Source organism: Tauraco erythrolophus, chromosome 5 (assembly GCF_009769465.1).
Source record: "Tauraco erythrolophus isolate bTauEry1 chromosome 5, bTauEry1.pri, whole genome shotgun sequence".
Taxonomy (NCBI): domain Eukaryota; kingdom Metazoa; phylum Chordata; class Aves; order Musophagiformes; family Musophagidae; genus Tauraco; species Tauraco erythrolophus.
In genome coordinates, this window is record NC_141469.1 from 65595988 (window position 1) to 65615988 (window position 20001).

At 37.2% G+C, this 20001-nt stretch overlaps 1 protein-coding gene across 1 annotated transcript in view; it reads right to left on the reverse strand.

Moving 5' to 3' along the window:
• Nucleotides 1-2473: 2473 nt before the first annotated feature.
• The window catches only part of TLL1 (tolloid like 1), a 137478-nt gene continuing 119950 nt past the window's right edge, over nucleotides 2474-20001 (reverse strand). The window contains exons 17-21 of the mRNA XM_086611521.1: nucleotides 16596-16721; nucleotides 15047-15174; nucleotides 10392-10605; nucleotides 4180-4430; nucleotides 2474-2608 (exon numbers count right to left, since the gene is read on the reverse strand). Coding sequence (XP_086467647.1) covers nucleotides 2474-2608; nucleotides 4180-4430; nucleotides 10392-10605; nucleotides 15047-15174; nucleotides 16596-16721 — 854 coding nt within the window. The remainder of the gene's footprint in view (nucleotides 2609-4179; nucleotides 4431-10391; nucleotides 10606-15046; nucleotides 15175-16595; nucleotides 16722-20001) is intronic.

Genomic DNA, 20001 nt, shown 5'->3' on the forward strand with positions numbered 1-20001 from the left:
AACAAAAACACTTCCAAAAAATAATATTCTTGACTCAATCCTCTGGTTGTATAAGTAACCCTGAGTGGAATAAAAAAGTCAAATTTAGAGAAAAGGAAAGCTTAAAATATTCTGGTTAGCAAATGGAAGGAGGATAAGCACTAAGAGGAGACTGGACAGAAAGTGGAAAAAAAGATAACATGGAAACCTGCCTCAGACTTTCCCAACTCCTTTTGACTATCCATGCCAGGGAGATAGTGCTGCTGCTGCTTGCTTTCTCTCTCAAAAATTCGAGCACTGGCATTCCACCCAGCTGAGAAATTGTGTATCAAGGTTAAGAATACTTAAAAAAAAAAAATATAAAAATATTTCTTCCTGAATTTTGTAGATTTTGTAGTAAAAGACCTTGGAGAAAATGTTTACAGCTAACTTCTTGTGCAAACACCCTGAAAAATGAACCAAATGAGGACAGTGGAGCAGCATTATAAAAAGACAGAAATTACTCAGTTTTTGACCTTCACACGTAGTCTGTCTGGAAAGGAAAATGGTAATATGTGAGCAGCAATAGTGATTTTAAAACAATAAAAGACACCTATACAGACATTTGGTTTTATTTTTGTAAAAAAAGATCAGATTTATTAGTGCCAATGTACGTTCATAGTAAGGTAACAGAAACTAAGCTAATCTGAGTAGCAACTTACATCAAAGGATATCAAAATAATATTTCTTGTAAGTGAAACATAATACTTAGTTTAAACTTGATTGTTGCCAACTAGAAGTCCTTGTTATCTGTCTATGAAGCCTTTAAAGAAAAGTTGCTACAGTCAAACAGGGTCCTGATAGAACTTGGCACATAAGAAACAATTCAATTTCCACCCACACAAATACCTCTCACTCCCCTGGAGCACTCATTCATACAATACTTACATAATGCATATACATTATGACTAAAGCCATGAATGGCCTAAAGCACATAGAATATCTCAGTTCTAAACATAACATATTTCTACATCAAAAGCAGGTCACTGTATTTACAGCAGATGATCTCGCTCTGCAGATGAGGCTTTTCGCTTGAAGATCCTTTTGTTAGCATATGCTAACAAGTCGAATGTCCAAGTCGTCGAATTATTTATCAAATTAGAGATGTATCTACAGGAAGATCTGTCTGACCGTGTGCGAGGATTCTAAGGCAATAGTAGTAGTTGTTCCACAGGACTAGTGCTGCCGTTGCAACTCACTCTCCCTTGGAGCAGTAAAGCCTTCCTTCTCCAGATGCAGCCAGGCGTAGTGAGACATTCATGATCTGCAAGCTGTTGGCTCAAAAGTCTAAAACTTCTTGGTTTGTTTTGTTTTTAATGTTCATGGAATAGCACCATAGGAATTCACTCTTGATAACAAACAAATCCTGGGTCTGTTGTTTTCTTTTGCTTTTTTCACCATCACAGATACTCCCAGAAAAAAAAAAAACAACAACTCTTTGGGAAGCCTCCTTCTTGGATACTACTGCAGCTTCATTTCTGATTAGCTAAACCAGACAATTAGCTCATTCACAAAGAGGTCCGAAGAAATAAAGCTTAGTAGTGGTTCCAAATGTACTACTAAAAACAAATTCAGTAGGAGGAGTTTCAGATGATCCTTAACAATTTCTGTTTCTCATGGATACAGATTTTGATTCAGGACAGGTTTTCACCTCAGTCTCTTTCTATGTTCAGTGCAAAATAAGAGCACATCATCAGAGATAGCTTACTTAACCAGTAAACCAAACATTTTCAGATGCTTACACTGTTCAGATTCAGTCAACTAGTGATCAGTCAACCAGCGATGACCGATGTAACAGTTCAGACTTCTCAGTCATTAGTAAAACAAAATACTCTAAAGATCAGTTATGTTTCAGACATAGGATTTTCCAGTTTCAAAACACTGATAACCTGATATGACAGATGAATTTATAAAAAAAATCAGAACAATGCAGGAAGACCTTCCCATTTCATATCTTCTTTCAAGTCCTTGTACACACCGTATGCAGGATACAACGTCAAAGCAACTAGATATAAGGACAGTATTTTGAGTGTGTGACCTGAAAGAGCTTTTTTTCCTCCTGGACACCATACAATTGTCAGAAGGAAGAACGGTCTGCAGGGTCACTTCCTCTGAATACAACTGATTGAATCTGCACACATCTATGACAAATGTCAAACCATGAACAAAAGCTTTTATATTCTCCCTGCATGCAAAGTTCTTTCACAAGCTTTGCAGAGACAGTCAAGTATGGAGCCCGCACATCATCATCTTTCCTATTCCACTGGGATAGCTGATTTTTTTTTTTAATTTTATTTCAGTCTCTGGTCTCATAAGTCATCATTTTCAACTGAACTCATACAAAACATTTGTGCTAATAACTTCAGTTTTAAAAAAAAAGACACGCCTTCTTCCTTCCTTGCCACTGTGCGTTCTTTCTTTCTCACTCTCCTTTTCTGGCATAGAGGTTCTTGTGTTATTTTTTGGTGTGCACACTATCTGGATATTTTATACTTCTGTATCGTATATGAAATCCTTTCTTGTTGATTGTATCATCAGTGTGAAAGTGAAGTAAAAGAGTTTCCCCTGCTGAATAAATTTCTTCTGGTGGCTAAAATAAATGAATAAACAAACAAATTATCTGTCCGCTCTGTGCATTTATATCCTTCATTCACATTTTTTTTCTTATGGATATTTCTCTTTCGTATTCAGTTTGTATTGAGTATCTCTACAATCTTTTCTTATAAGACGAAGAGAACAAAGCTCCTCATTATTTAGTCCTTCCCAGATGTCTTCTATGATAGAGCCCTCATGATAGCCTGTTTTATTACTGAAGCACATTGATCAGAAGTACCAGCTGAACTGTCAAATTCTTTTTCTGAAGTTAAGAAGGTGGTAATGTATATTAACAGTGCCTTTTTCCCACTTCAGCTTGGATGATTTTGCTTTCAATAGCTTTTCTATTTAATTCCGTCGTTCCTATATGCTTGCTTTGGAATGGCCTCTGAAGTCATTCATCCATATCTTACCAGAACCAAACCAAAATAACAACAAAACCTAACCAAATCACCTACCTCCACCTCCCCCTGCCCCTCCAAAAAAAAAAAAAAAAATTCAGACCGAGGTTGGACTGTTCTCCAGTTTGCTGCCCTCCTACTTTTAAAATAGAACAACTTGCAAAGAAAAGTATTGTTTTGTGTAAATTAGTAAATGCTAGGTTCAGCTGCAACATTTCTCTTGTAATATATTGCCTACAGTTCAGTGACAGCACCTTTCCTGCATCTTCAAGTGTTCAAAAAATGCCCTAAAAGAATTTAAGCCAGCTTACAGGTAACTCATCTGAACGACTGAGATGTTTGATCCAGCACTGTGACTGAATACAAAAAGTGTCATGTGGTTAATTAAGAGCTCATACTATCTCATGTAGAGCCTTTCAAACCTTTTATCTAGGAAAAGAGTGCATGTATGAAAGTGTGCTTCATTTGCATGCATATAAAGAATTGATGAGGACTTGGGGGATCATCGCACCAGTTTTCTCAAGGGAGGCAGCCAACAGAATGCAAGTCTAAAAGGAGAAAGAGGATACATCCTTTTCAGGATGTCACCTGGCCAATTTCCTCTGTGTCTCAGTCAAAACTTGTCAGAGATGCATTTGGGATGACAGGGCTATCTTAAGGCCCATATTAATCACACAGTTTAGGAGCACTTTTTTTTCCTGAAAAAAAATTTAAGTAGTAGATGAGCATATTATAAATGCTTCCTAAGCTCCCCTCTCCCTGAGAAATGTGGCTTCCTCATTCAAATTGAAAGAACTTTAATGTGATAATTTTCAACAATAGTGTGTTTCTCTCTCTTTAAGGGAAAATGCTGTTAACTTTTTTTGGAGTGCCAATAAAGATTCCACTGCCAGCTACCCAAAGCTTAACATAAGACTATAACATTTTGGTCAAAAACTAGATAAGAATATTTATTGTTGAAAATATTTCAAGGGAATGTTTGTACTACAAGTCTGCAAATTTACATTAAAAAAAAAAAAATCTTGAGCAGATAATCTAGTATCTTCATTATAAGATGTAGTAACTGAACCTCATCCCCGCTTGTCCCTTTTCTTCCTCTCCATTGACTTTCTTTTTCTTTTTGTTGTGGAAATAAAAAGCAAAACTTTAGTACCTGGTTACTTACCCCAGATCCACAAAATCGACCAAGTCTCACAGCTGTCTTATCATGACCATCAAAGAGCTCCACGTAATCGTAACCACAGTCTGCCTCTTCTTCCACCTCAAAAGTCTGAAACATTAACTCCACCCGATAGCCACGCTCTGCCACCAGGAGCCAGTCACAGTCTGCCTGAACTGGGTAGTTGTTATCGCCAAACTGAGCATGAGAGTACAGATCTTTGAGCTTGGTTTCAGCTTTCAGTCGACCCCCACACTCTAAACAGGGGAAAAAAAATAAGGACAAAGAAGCTTATTCAGTGCAAATTAGCATTTTCTTTTCATAGGTGCCCAATCTAATTCAGGCTGAGTGCATTTTTATGCCACAAGCAGGTCAATCAAACACAGCACAGAGTGAAGTACTGCTCAGTATGAATATAAATCCATCATTTTTAGTTTCCCTATATAAATTCTATTTTACAACTACAGATATTTGAGCATATTTTGTAATTTTCAAGTGAAAGACCAAAAGGAAGGGAACACCAAAGTTGTAAGCAATGTGGTTCAAGAGGTAGGGCATTCTTCAGGTAGGCACTTGGGAGGTGCCTGTGGGCAGCAAGACAAGTGCTGTAAGGGGGGCATCCACATTTCAGTGGTGAAAACTTTTCCATGTGGGTTAATGACATCGTCTGCAAGTGGCAGGGGCGGATCAGCTCTAGCACATGTGTAGTGAGTGATTTAGTGCAGAAGTCTCATGTTTTGTAAGTGTCGGCTTTAACCACCATGCAGTGCCTGGACATCCAGCTCAGTACTAAACACCACTGTCAAGATCTCTAGCTTGTTTGCTGCATAGTTCGTGGATGTCAATGGGTCTTTCTCTGCAAAAGATCACACCAGGAGAAAGCTGCTACTACCAGACAAAGTCTTATAGCTCTTGAAGCAAGTCCTGAGCTGGAGATCCTTGCCCTATGCCAAAGCAGTACTTTCAGTACATTTTTGTACATAGCAGTAAAATGTACGTATTGCTTTAGAGCTTATTTATAACTGCTTAAAACCTTCATAATTTAATGAATGAACTTTACTGTATAGTCCAATAAGCTATTCTTTAGCCAGTTCACTCAAGGAGAACAGAAGATGCCGAAAACGTGCTGAACAAAAAAAAAAAAAAAAAAAGCCCGAAAACCAACAAACCAGCAGCTACTACTTCATCCTTTCTAAATATGTTCAGCAGCTATAATTAAAACTAGTATTTTATCCTAAATAGCCAGTGAATTCAGCTTCTACAGTAACTTAAACATACAGGTGTTATGCATTTGCCAATTAAAAGTTCTATTACAATGCAACCAACAACAGATGAAAACTGTACTTAAAAGAAAAAAATGTCTTGTTTATTATGTTTCCAAGAGATGGGTGGGGGCTTTTTTTCTTTACAGCTACAAAGATTTCAGTGAAAACAGCATAATTTTGTTCTTGTTTCTCATCAAGAACAATCCATCCCTTATAGCACTCATAAAAACATGAAGTGCAAATGAGCTTGAACCAAAACCTGATATTCACAAGTTTAGACTAAATTTTTACAAATAAATGAACAGATAATGCTATCTGCATTTTGATCAAAGGCAGCTATTATAAATAGATCATTTTATCATAACCGAAACAAATTGCAAGACTCAAACATTTATAAGTTTTGGTGAATTAATAATTTGAATTTGATATCAGTGTCATGGACTCCACCTACACTAAACACGATCAATTGCCATGTTATATTGTGAGGAGTCACATTTCAGCTGGGAATTAATGACAGTAATGAGCAAATCCTTATATTTTAAAAACATGGTGTTTTTCTTTATAAGAAAATAAAGGAATCAAAGCAGGAAATACAAATTATTTAGGTAGAGTAATCCTGTTGTTCAATCCAATTTTTTTTTTTTTTTTGCTTTTGAAGAACAGATAAGAGCAGATGATAAAGCAAATCTGTAAATGAGAGTTCAAACAGTTATTTCTCATTGGTTTTCTACTTTACTGATTTTTTCCTTTTTTTTCTATTCTTGATTTCATGTACTACTTTTTTTTTCTTGACTGCACTGCTGCCAATAGTAAGAACATCTCCCTGCTTCAGACATAAAACAGTTGTTAAGGAGAAAACATTTAATGAACGGTCTGTGTTGGTTCCCTCTGCTTGCTACAGTGGACAAGAGCTTAAAGGGAAGTCGTAGCCATATTAGCAACAGGAAAAACTGGTAATTGCCTTTCCTCTGCCCTTCTACCATGGATTATAGCCTTCTATTTTAGGATAAAGTATTGATTTTAGAAATTACAAGTGAAATTTTCCATTTCTTAAGGATTAAGTTACAGTTTCAAAAGTCTACATGCAGCCTGCACAATGCAGCACTGCATTAGAACCTGAGGGACAGGCTGAGACGGGTCTGCAGAGAAGAGAGCAGTGCACACAGCAGTATTTGCTCAGCCTTGACACCAGAACTGACTTAGCTGCACCCACCATCATGCTTTCCCATTGTGCTGGGTCTGCTCTGCTGTAGGTATGATCTACGCATCTGACTGTAAAGAAATACGTCTGACTCGTAAAATGCTGCTGATCTGACAGATTTAGGTGAAAGACTTTATTCTAGATCAGCTAAGGAACAAAAAAAACGTTCTTGTTTCCTGACTTTTCTAGGGGCTTTTAGACATCTCACAAACATAAGAGCAAATCAAACAGTAGTCTCTTACCTGCTTAACAGGCAGGGCAGATGGGAAAATCTTAAATGCACACTATCTGAATTAGTGAAAAAAGATTATAAATTTGATTCAGTACTGCCATACTGAAATACTACAGTCATTTTGGAAGTGACACCGTATCCTAAACTGAGTGACATCTGAGATGCCCAAATTTGTCAGAAAGATCCTCCCAGAGTTAACAGAGAGGAACGGGACCTACAGCAGACCTGCAACCTCCTGCCGCAGTGGCTAGGGGCCAGGCACCATAAATGAGGCCATCCAGAAGGGAACCAGATGCCTGTGTCAGAGCAACCAAATCACTCCTTGAGCAATGATGCTTAATGTTCTGTCAGGAGCATTTTTGTAAACTCCTTCTGAATGGGTTATGTCTTTTCCAAGAGGGAAAATATAACTGAATCTCTGTCTAAAACTCTTTTGCACTTCAAAAACAGCATTTCATAATTTTGCACCACATGGGGAAGCCTTCTATCCAATCTGGTTTTTTAAACTTTATTGTCACTGCTACTACAATTTTATCCTGTTTTTCTAAATATTCAATGGAAATTTGGTATTTGGATAGTATAGTCAAAAAGTGTCACAGAAGGGAAATCAACATCATCATCAGGATCTACTAAAATAAGAGGTCAAGAGGGACCTTGACAGGCTGGAGAAATGGGTCTGTGAGAACCTAATGAGTTCAACAAGGTCAAGTGTAAGGTCCTGCACATGGTTCAGGGCAATCCCATGCACAAGTACAGGCTGGGCGGAGAATGGATTGAGAGCAGCCCTGAGGAAAAGGACTTGGGAGTGATGGTGGATGAGAAGCTCAACATGAGCCGGTAATGTGCGCTGGCAGCCCAGAAAGCCAACCGTGTCCTGGACTGCATCAAAAGAAGTATGTCCAGTAGGTTGAGGGAGGTGATTCTGCCCCTCTACTCTGCTCTCGTGAGACCCCACCTGGAATACTGTGTTCAGCTCTGGAGTCCCCAGCACAAGAAGGACATGGAGCTACTGGAGCGAGTTCAGAGGAGGGCCACAAAGATGATGCGAGGGCTGGAACACCTCTGCTATGAAGACAGGCTGAGAGAGCTGGGGCTGTTCAGCCTGGAGAAGAGAAGGCTCCGGGGTGATCTTATAGCAGCCTTCCAGTACTTAAAGGGGGCCTACAGGAAAGCTGGGAGGGACTTTTTACAAGGGCGTGTAGTGATAGGACAAGAGGCAATGGCTTTAAACTGAAAGAGGGGAGATTTAGATCAGATATAAGAAAGAAATTTTCACTCTGAGGGTGGTAAGGCACTGGAACAGGTTGTCCAGAGAAGTTGGAGATGCCCCATCCCTGGAGGTGTTCAAGGCCAGGTGGGATGAGGATTTGGGCAGCCTAGTGTAGCGGAGAGTTTCCCTTCCCATGGCAGGGGGGTTGGAACTAGGTGATCTTTGAGGTCCCTTCCAACCCTAACCATTGTATGATTCTATTATTCTAAATCATGAAGATGCCAGGAATACAGCAGCACAGACACCTTTGGGCATAGGATCCAGTTATTCTTTCTCTGCTGTTACATCCTTTTAATGAGTGAGTTCTGCCCAGAGCTCGGAAGGGAAGGGATTGAGGATTTGAGCAAACAATTGCACGACTGAGAGCATCCTTGTCTACTTCCATTGCATACTGTTTATTATTATTTTCTAGAAAAAATAAAATAGGGAACTACAATCCACTGTCTATACGCTTGTTAGGTATCTATTTATTCACGTGTGTCCAAAACACAGAGGTAAAATTCCCACAGAGCATCTGTGATTGGCTCAAGATTGCAGGAAAAGGCTGCAAGATTTGAGTTGTCCCTCACTCAAACAGTGCTTGAAAGCATGTGCTGGTGATGTGTTGTTCAAATTAGCGAGCTGTTTTTGCAACAGCAGTCAATAGAAATAGACGTCCTCTCTTAAGGAAGTAAACTTTATAATTTTTACAACATTCTTAAAAACTGGGCAGATTTTATTGACTTTCTCATAAAAGCACTATTATGCATGCTAGGAAAGTTTTTACAGTTAAGGCACATAAAACTCAGCAGATAAATATATATGAGGGAAATTCCAGCAAGTCATAACATAACTAGAAATTTTTAGAAGTTAAAGAATATAAATTTGAACTTCTTTCAAGATAATGACTACTCCAATTCTGGAAATTGAAAGTAAGAAGAATAAATGAGACAGTAGTTTTACAACTCTTGTTTCTAACAAGAGTTCTGACCTTTAACTATTTGCCCTGAGGTAATTTAAAAAAGAGTAATTATTATCATTTCTATCTAATTTTCCATCTAAGAGAAGTTACTGCGGTAGGGAAGGCAAACAGTGACATGCTTGTAAAAGAGGATTTCCCACAAGAAAAAAAAAATTAATTACAGGTAGCTAAACTTTGCATTTTCCACGCCAGATTATGGAGACTGAATGGTTTATATACTATTGCCTACTGTGTTTCTCTGAAAGACAAATTAAATTAACAAAGTTTTAGAATTATTCTTAAAAAAGCAGAAGGGAAAAAAGAGAAAATGCAAACATTGATATATGAGGATTTGTTAGCTGGTCACAATACATCAACTTGATGAATACTCTGGATAATATCAAATGGTATTAATAGTGACTAATCACCTTAATTACTATCTTCTATTAATTACTGCTATCTGCCAGTAAACGTTATGTTCTAGTGGAACAGATTTTTATAAATATTATATGCATTCATATTTATTGCCAAATACTGGATGAATTAACTTTGGAAAGTAAAGACAGACAAACCCCAAATCCCTCGTTTTACAGCAAGGAGTGGAAGTTCAGAGATTTAGCACTAGGGGCCACTGTAAGCCAAGCAACTTCAGGGAAATACTGCACGCACTATAAAAATGTCTCGAGAAATCTATTAACGCAATTGCAAATAGTGAAAATCACTATTTTCACATATCAGCGATTTCTGTCAAACAACAAAATTAAATGTTAAATGTGAAGGAGACTATATTCTTAAGGTGTTAAGAATGTTTTCGCTACTGTTTTGTCTTCTTCGGCTTGTCTTTCCTTTTTAGCTCTACAGGAAAGTAATAGCTGTTCACACAAATCCCAGACTTTTATTTAACTTAGAACAGGAAAGTAACGGAGGTGCATCACATGCCCCCGTAAAGCATTGCCATTACAAATACAATGAAAAGCTAATGAATCTTTTACGAACTAATGGCATGAATCCTAAGAAATCTCTCTTTGATTTTCTATGCCAATATCTTGTTTTTATCAGATTCTATTTCAAAATCTTCTAATCACTTACCTATGAGAGAAAGAGAGAGAAGGGGAAAGAAACATCTAAAATATTGGAGAATACTTTTGGCAGCCTCAGACTTCTCCTACTGTTCTTAAGTTTTTGTTAGATTTAGTTGTAACATTGTCTTATCTGTTAACTCATTCCATTCCTATAAAAGAAATCCCTGAATATCTTCCACTAAAGAATAAAGGGGAATTTATTAGTAAAGCACATCCTGATTTTCTGACCTGTAGAGTGTGTTGCTTGGAAGCCTTTTCTTTGAACTGATGCATCAGAAATAAAGCGGAGAAACATTTTGTTTCCAGTAGCAGTAAGAGGATCTGGTATCTTATTGCCACATAAGCGTCCTAGAATTGGTGATTTTTCACTTTCACCATCAAACACTTCCAAGTGGTCATAAGCACATTCTTGATGTTGTTCTATCTCAAATTCATTGAAGGTCTGCAGGGGAAAAAAAAAAAAAAAAAGGCAAAATGACTCAATGTAGTACTGCATTTCCTGTATTTGTAAGGTACACAAGTTCTTGTTAGTAAGTTTCTGAATACAAAGCAGATATAGTGAAGATGATAGATGTAGCATTATTGTCTCTACAAGCCCATAGCTTTGAATAAGGAAGTGGAATAATAATTAAGACAGTGAATTTTAAGACGGCATCATCCGTCACAAGGAAAAGGATTAGAATCTTTATAGGCAAAGAATATCCATAACAGAATATTAAATCCAGAATGTTGCGGCCTTTCTGCTGAATTTGCACTGTTCATAGGATTATTCTAAATTTCACAGAACATTCAAAACAACAAAAAGCAGGAAATTATAGGTTCCTCAGATAGCTGAGAACTGAGTGAAACATCTGCAAAACATGATGCACTCTTTTTTTTTTTAAACTTACCTCACACTGCTACTAAAGCCTTTGAGAATGACTTTTTCACATGAAAGCTTATGCATGAAAGTGATATTTCTAATCTATTTTCTAAAGATCTATTTTTATTAGCATTACACTAACAAAAATACAGGCTGCACCCTTTATGCTAAGATCACATTTTCGCTAGTGAAATTATTGTGAAAAATAGCTAAATTATGTTCATTGTTTATAAAAAAAAAAAACTTCATCAGACTCTTTTGCTGTCCTCAGCTCTCCCAAGAAAATCCACATTTCTTCCATGGTTTGAACACAAATCGGGCTCTACAAACTTCACTTCATTTCAAATCTGTGATGTTTTGCTTACACTTCAAAATATCTTAGTTTCTGTGCTCCTTGAGATTCTCAGTCTCTCCTAGTGCTCATGGCAGCTTGTAAGAACAAATTCGAGTCTATTAAAAATTTTAAGTTGAAATTCGTTTGGAGCAGAGCCTGGCCAACTTACTTTCAAAAATTTTTGGAATTTAAATTTCTCAAACTTAGAGTTCCCAACCAACGGCGTTTCCAAAAGTTCTATGCCATACCCTACAGAAATTGCTAAAACACACACAACTAATACCTGCTTTTCAAATATGAAAGTGTCCTCCAAGACTGGACTGGTACAAACAAATTAATTCAAGACGACGTCTAAGAGATTTCAGATCAGACTTTTTGACAAGGGATACATTTCAACAAGAAATCTAAAGCTTAAACCCTGGTAATTTCCTCTCATGTAAACACTGAGAAGGCAATACACATACACATCTTTGTAAATTTTCACAAATAACCTACAATTTAAGGTGAAATTCAAAATCTGTTTTGTTCAACAAAATAGCATAAAAGCACCAAGTATAAACGCTGCCATGAGTTTATAAACGCTGCCTGTTTATGAAAAAAAACCACACTAAAGGATTAAGAAGCAATAATTAAAAGGAATAAAGCTGAACTGTCAATTACTGAGCAAATATCACAATTATGCATTCTACCTGATACATTAAAGCAAATCTGACCTACTGAATCCCTTCTGGAATCCAGCCAGTGTGAAATGTGATGGTAATTTACTTTAACAACTGACTTAAATGAAATATAAAGAGCTCATGCAAAGTCTTTTGCCCAAAGAACTGGAATATTCAGAATAACACTTTTGTTTTGTGAAAAGTGAAGAGTTGTATGTTACAGTAAACGTAGGTTCATTTCACAGGGAAGTTTGGAGGTTTTATTAAGGCAATGAAACTGCAGAGGCAGTGAAAACAGCTGTACAGCGGTCCCTCCTGCTGCTCTTAAATTGTAGTCAGCCATCCTACTTTTATGATGCCAAGTACGTGTTGTCATTTATACCCATATAAAATCTGATGGATTAAAAAAAAGCCCAGAAAGCTGAGAGACTAACTGTAAGGGAGTTAGTTAAATATAGAATTGAGTCAAGCCAACTTGGAATCAACAGGAGCAATAGATATGATCCAAGAGCAGCCTGTAGAACTTCCTTTTCTTTCAGAGGAAAACTGTATCAGTTTTGCTCACTTCTCATCAATATAAAAAGATCACTCTCTAGAAAGCACTTCTCACCATGAACTGTATGACACATCCATTGTCTTTCATATTTGACTTCTCACTGGGATTCCTAAGCATGCAGGGGGACAGTACGTGTTATACTGGGTACCACAAAGAAGAACAGAAAAAAGTTCTAAATCTATTGTGTTTCTAGCAATTACAAAGAGAATCAAAGGAATGTGTTTTTTAAAGGAAAAAGCAAATCTTCATATTCTCTAAAAGCTCAAAATGCCTAATATTTTAATATACCCAGAGACTATCTGCATTTTTTAAAAAGCAGTCAGTTCCCAGAAGTAGACTAAGAGCAGGCTTGAAAGAATAGAACTTTCCTTCAGGTTGAACATGACTGAAGAGCTGTTGCCAAGAGACTTCACAGAAGATTTAATAAAGTTGGTAGTATAATTAAGTCACACTCCATCTTCCTGGGACAAATACTTTTGAATACCTACCCCACCACGGCTACAGCCCTCATTTTGGTCATCTCATTAGCAGTAATGGCATTCAGAAATGTTACATGTAGCTTCTGAACATCCAGCCCTTTCTATCTATAGCACTCAACTGAGTAGATATGTTGGTGGCACTTACGGATAGCTGCCTGAATGGGACACTTAAATCTGTCTCTTATAAACATCCGGCTGATTAGGTTATGAAAACTCTCTCTCTACTACATACATTTTCAAAGCCATCTTTATCTACGCATTTCATTTAAAAATTCTGAAGTGCATGCCCGTTTTTTCATAGGCTTCTTAATCATACCAAATGCTTAACTTTAGTCTTTTCAGGAAGAGACTTTTTAATGATTATCAGAGTGAGAGCAATCACAACAAAAGATTAGTTTCTGTACACACACCCATCTCAAAAAATGAAACACAGCCTCACAATTCATGTGGTTTGTTACTATGAAGAAATCAATTATCTCCTTATTCAGTTTGGCTAAGTAAAATGCGAAGTGTAAAATACAGTGTGAAAATCCAAGAAAAGATATTTATCTGTAGTAGAAGTCTGGCATTAATATTATTAATATTACTGATATGGCACCTTGCTGTACTAGACAGACTTTAAAGATACTATACAGACAGAATTTGGTAGATTGACCCTACTGACTTGCACAGAAAAGCAGATTTTAGACTTTAAATCATAGAGGTATTTTTGAAAATACTATCTAGTAAAGCTAAGTCTAATTTTTCCAATTCGCTGGCAAAAGCCAATTAAAAAACTTTTCTTTTAAAACAGACCATGTGATATTTCACAAAAAAAAAAAAAAGAAATTTGTCTGCTGAGGTTAGAAGTCCTGAAAAAAACTTTTACAGTAATGTGCTCATGCCTGGCTGGTTTTGGTTTATTCAGCCAAGATGACAAAGGCTTGCTCAGAAGGCTTGCAGCAGAAAGGCCATCTGAATCAAAAACCTGTTTTCACCCTTTGAATGGACAGAGCATGCACATCACACATTTTCTGCAGGCCCTGCATCACCCTGAACATTTTAACCATTTTACTTCTGATGAACAGCAATCAACACACAATCCCACATCAGCACCAGTTAACAGGGGTTACAGTTTAGGCTAAGGTCAGCAATTGTGAGATTACAACATCCTTTTCACCTCTGAATCAATCTTGGCTATTGCTTCTACCTCTCTGAAGCAGACACATCTCTTCTTAAGTTTATTTACTCCAAAATATTTGTTAAAATAATTTATCAGATTTTAAAATATGTAAGATCAGCTTTTGTTGTGGCTGTCCCCTGAGTACTCTGGCTGAAGGAACACTAAGGCTGAATTCAAAGCAAAAAAGCCCCTGGGCAGGTCCCTGCCTTCGGCTTTGTACAGAGGCTAGTAACCTCAGTAGATCTGCAAAGCTCCCTAAGCTCTACTAGCCTACCTTCAGCCACTAGCACTGTCCTCAGCCAGCTGGACACAAAGGTCACTTAACTCGACTTAGGCTGCTCTTCTACTTATGTTAACATTTGGAGCCACTTCTACATGAGAAGTCCAGATTCTTGTTTTTTATATCTTCTCTTCCTCCTCAAAAAGTACGATACAGAAATGCAAAAAGTGTGTGGAGAGGACGGTTCATAACTTCTATTTTTGTTTGTTCTATATATTGGAGTTTGCATAAATGGCCTCTGCCATATTTGTCAAAATGTTATTAATTGCAACAATGATGTAGTAAAGTCTGACAAGAGGAAAGTATTCCTCCTGCCCTTTGCTGTCCAGAGTATTTACAATCACCACAAACTTAAATTCACAGGTCTGTGACACTGAGTAGCCCCAGCAGGCCAGGAAAGGACAGGAGTCAGCAAGTTTTTAAAACTGTTTTCTTTTGAGCTGCAAACTCATAGTAAAGGTTAGTAACAGTTTTGCATCATTGAGTAGTCATTAGAGAGAAGCAGGTTGGGTGGAAGAAAAGAGAAAAAGGAAGGGTAGGCAGAGACTTACCAATTTAACTCTCTGCCCAGGGGTGGCACTGATTTCCCACGTGCACTCCTTTCTGCTGGGATACTTGTCCGGCCAGTTGGGACTCGTGATGATGCCATTGGGACTGTGGATCTTCTGTTCGCACTCAGCTGTGCCAACACGGATAACAGCAGTTAGTCTGAGGGTCTACATCCAGAGGTAGGCAGAAAAAGTACTCCTTTTTTTTTGTCAGAGGACCCACTGAATGGAAAAGATCTTAGGAAGACAGCTAAGCATGCAGTATGCATTATCATGTTCTTCCCCTTTGGCAAACACTCTATGGCAATGAACACAGGATGCTTGTTTATTGATTGTGAAACACACAGTTATTTACAATGGATGGTGCTTTTTTTTTTTTGGAAAAAAAATGTTATAAAGGAATATATGTAAGTATTAATACTTTATACTTAATAATTAAATACTTAAATAAAATTTAATTGAATATTTTGCTATTCCCCCATTCTACACACAAATAAGTACGAAAATCCGTATGAGAAATCTTGCTACTCCAACTTCAAGTGGTATTTCTTGAACAATTTTTTTCTCTCTTCTTGCTAATTTTCATACTGCAGCTACAGAGTAATCATTTTGATTTCTAAACCAGTTTCTAGAGACACACAGGCAACTAGAGAACAGCCAAGACTAAACTGTATGTACCAACAGCAGCTTAGTCATTCACATCATAACTGAATCACTAGAAGTCCATCTCTGTGAATAAATACAAAGAACTAAAACTCACAGAAGGCAAGGAAGCAACTAGTTTCATGTTTGTATTTAGTTTTTTAAGAATCTCAAATTGCTTTATAAATAGAGAATTATTCAACGAGAATTTTTTAGAGGCAGTAATATCATTCCAACACCAGTGAAAATGCAAGTGATTCACCCAGGGCACATCTTTATTCACAAATTAAATCCATGCTAGAATACAGCCCTGAGAAATTACAGTAGCTCACGTTATTGCATAATTGAAGTTCATTTGCAGAAAATCTAAACTCTACTTAAGCCCCAAAGCCCACTGCTTTCTTGGAGGTAGCCACATCTTGAGACAGCAAATGGGAAGGAAGATTCATAGGGACTTGACTGGAATTTAGATTGTCTGAATATGTTCCCTAAAATAAATCCAGAAAGGGTGGATACACTTTCAACCTGACTACAACGAAACTAACTGATACTGATAGGAGCAAATGACAACTTTACCAGGCCTCTCTCCAGAAACTATACCTGTGCTTAACACAGTATTAGATAAATAGCATATCACAAATTTAAATGTTCTACATTTCACAGCACAACTAATAGGACCGCTCCCTGCCAACAATCCCAAGTTTTCCGAACTGCATTCTTGTGGACCTCAAACTCAGCCACACACAAATGATTGGGATGGAGAGGACAGAGAAAGTGGAGTGGGGAGTGCTTAAGCCCAAATTTCTAAGCCTCCATTATGAAGATCTTTTTCTTTCCTTTCTTTTCTTTCGAAGGACTTTGTCTTTGCAAGACAGTTGTATAATCAACTGTTAAATACCTTACTACTTACCCTCTTTGCAGTCATGTTTGTTTTCGTGTAGCACAAATCCATTTCGGCACTGGCAAACATAGCTTCCTACTGTGTTGATGCACTCATGCTGGCAGCCACCATTGTCCTTCGAACACTCGTCCTTGTCTAAGAAATACACAACAAGGTCAGGTGAGCATCACAGCTAGCAGTAGTTCTCGTTATCAAAAAGAAAAAGAGCTAGCAATGTGTTTGAGTCCAGAAAAGGATAAGCTAAGGCACAGTCACTCTTCTCAGTATGGCAGTTTCATGGTACCTTAGTCCTAGCCACTCATTGCTCAGCCTGAAACCTTGTACCATGGCACAAATAGTCTGTCTCATTGTTCTAGGAAATGAGGGGTAGTTCCAAGGGAAGAAGAACTCCAGTAAAACAAACAAGCTAAATCAAAGGGGATAAGACAGTTACCAGTGTTTACTCTTTAAAGTGGTCTATCTGGTAAAAATTTCATAAATATCTCATCCAAAGCTTTATTTCAGTAAAGGACAGAAGTGTAATTTATAGACAACACAGAGTATTCCAACTTTACGCAAATTCCACAATTTAATGGTGGTATGTTGAAAGGAACATGTAGGCCAAACAAGGTTTCAAGGTCTGCACATTAAACATGTAAGGAAAGAAGGATTTAACATAAACTTTTTAAATAAGTTGATTATTTTTTTTCCCCAGCGGAGTGACAGTGTGCTTTACTTTTAACAAATCTGGACATTACAGAACATCACAAAAAGAAAAACATTTCATTGAAAAACATACAAAAGAAACTGGCATTAGTTATTTCAATGAGATCTACAATATAGCATGCAGTTCTGTTTATTACCATATAATCCTTCAAAAGAGCTTTTAGTGTGTTAGAAGTAAAGCAGAGAACAGGAGAGGAAACATGACCTGCATTAAACAGCTACAAATTCATTGCATGGAAAAAAGCCAAACTAGATTAACAGGCTGTCGTTCTAGCAAGAGGCCTCAGCTGCCACCCTTCTATGTCATTCATTTGTTGTCATTTTAGGTGAGGCTGGTCCACTTGAAAGGGGCACACTGCTCCTCACATATATGTACACATACATGCATATATGTATGCACATGTATATACCTATATATGTGTAGGCACATATATATAAATCCTGACATATAAAAGATATACCTATATAAATATATGCATATATAAACACACACACTTATTTTAAAAAAAAAAGGTGTCATTTCAATATGCAAAAGAGAGGAGGAAAAAGAATAAAGAAATTGTGGTCATCCCAGAGGTTTAGTTGTTGCAGGGCTGGAATGCAGAGCATTCACCCTCTTCAGCCTCGTGTACCTTGGAAAGCAGCAGCGAGCATTATCTCCAAACAAGGTAACATGTGATGTTTCAGACTGCAGTAGGTACAGTTAAGAATTTCTATAGATTACAAGCCACTGTGGATAATTTAAGTCTCTTTTTGTTGTCCTACTCATGTATTTTTTTTTCTGCCTTTACTGACACTCAATATTCAGTAACACAACAAAGGATGTTTGCATTACAATTGCATACATATCAGATTTACCTGGCAAGAAGTATGCAACACTTGACCTGTTGACTTGCAGGTCTTTCTGTAAAAATCAGCTTCTACTCATAATAAATGATGATAATGTACATTTATAGATAAATTCTGCAAGTCGAATCCAAGCAACCACTGCATTTTGTCCTGTAAATCTCAAATCTGTTTGCATCAAATGTTTTCAGAAAGTTTCTGCAGATGCGAACAGATCTGAAGGTTAAGAAACAGTCGAAAATATAGACAGCTCCCAGAATCACACATCCAAAGGCTTATACTAGTCGTCATTCTGATGATGAAAGAAGCATAAAAGTTGCACAATACACTATTTATGCACCTTGCAATGCAAGTCCCAATCTGAGGTAGTAAATCTATTTCATTTCAAACCAGATTTTTAATCTTTCATCTTTGCAAAAGCAAGCAGTATCATAAATTAACTCCATGTTGCAAGTGAAGAACAGTAACAAGCAAATGAGAAATTAGATATAATACGAACAAAACTCTTCAGTACTCCCCCTCCTAAGCATTAGTTTGTAGTTTTCTACCAAAATAACAAATTAAATGGAAGGCGAGCTCAAAATGCATTCAAGTCAGGCTTTCAAGTACAGAGTAGGTACACAAATTCTAAGTAAAAGCCCTGTCCATTTTCATCTTCCACCAAACTGTGTGAAAATTCTGAAAAGTATTTTAACATTAAATAAGCTTATATTCTGTAAAATAATCTCTTAAGAGACAAGTGCATAAGCAAATGGTCCCATGTTGTACCTCCTCAGAGATAAAACAACGGACAGAAGGTAGAAAGGGAAAGCTTTGGAACATATTTGAACCACAATAATTACTTGTACATGGTTAATCAAGGATGCAACTGTTGAACAAGCCTTCCTCACACTTCATAACTCGGAACAGACTTTCTGTCAAATTGATTGCCCAGTTTCAAAATTCATGAAAAAACAATTAGTCTGTATTAGTTATAGGAACAAATGTTTTGCCACATAAAAACAAAGCCATTTGTTATGCTGACAGATGGAAATGAGTCTCCCCATTTTGAATGGATACTTTCTTTTCTCATTTCAGTACTCAGAACAGGGAAAGATCCATTCTCAACAAAATGTTAGATTGAATCATTCAGAGGACAAATGGTCGTACCTCTGAGACCCTCAGAGGCCACCAGTCTGTGAATAATACGTACTCGGCCTGAAGGGACCTGTATCAAGTCCTTGCAAGATTCAAAAACAAAAATTTTCTCTTTGCAGGCAGCTTTCTTGTCTGTGGAAAAGAAATGTACCAGGATGGCACCAGAGATGAGTTTGTGCTCCAAAGGAAATTTGCTCAAGGCAAGAAACATTCTCTAGTTTTCTCTTTTTATCTGCTCAGTGAATCATCACTCAAGAAAAAACGTCCCAACAAACCTCATTTCTATATTGCATCAAACACCATGTATGTTTTTAATGATCATGCAAAGAATCATGTTTATTTAAAACACTGAAGTAACTCTAGAACTTACAATAAATTGAAGCCGTTTAGTGACATATTATAACTAGGTATTGATCACACAACTTTGATTACACAAAGACTGATGTAAAGAAATAGTTAAGCTATCTTCTTGGAAACATCATAGAAAAAAAATAATATTATCTTTTTTCGTCCCTAGGGTAAATTTAGGGAGTTATTTTACTCTCCTCTAGTCCTATGGGCCCAGCAGACTGCAATAGGTCACTGTCTTCTAACCAGAGGAGAGAGAGAGAGAGAGAGAGAGAGACGGACAGAAGAAAGCGAGAGAAACAATAAAACCTAATTACTGGAAGCTTTTAGTTTAGAATACTAACATCAAATTCCAAAAAGCTTTAATAAAGGTTTCAAA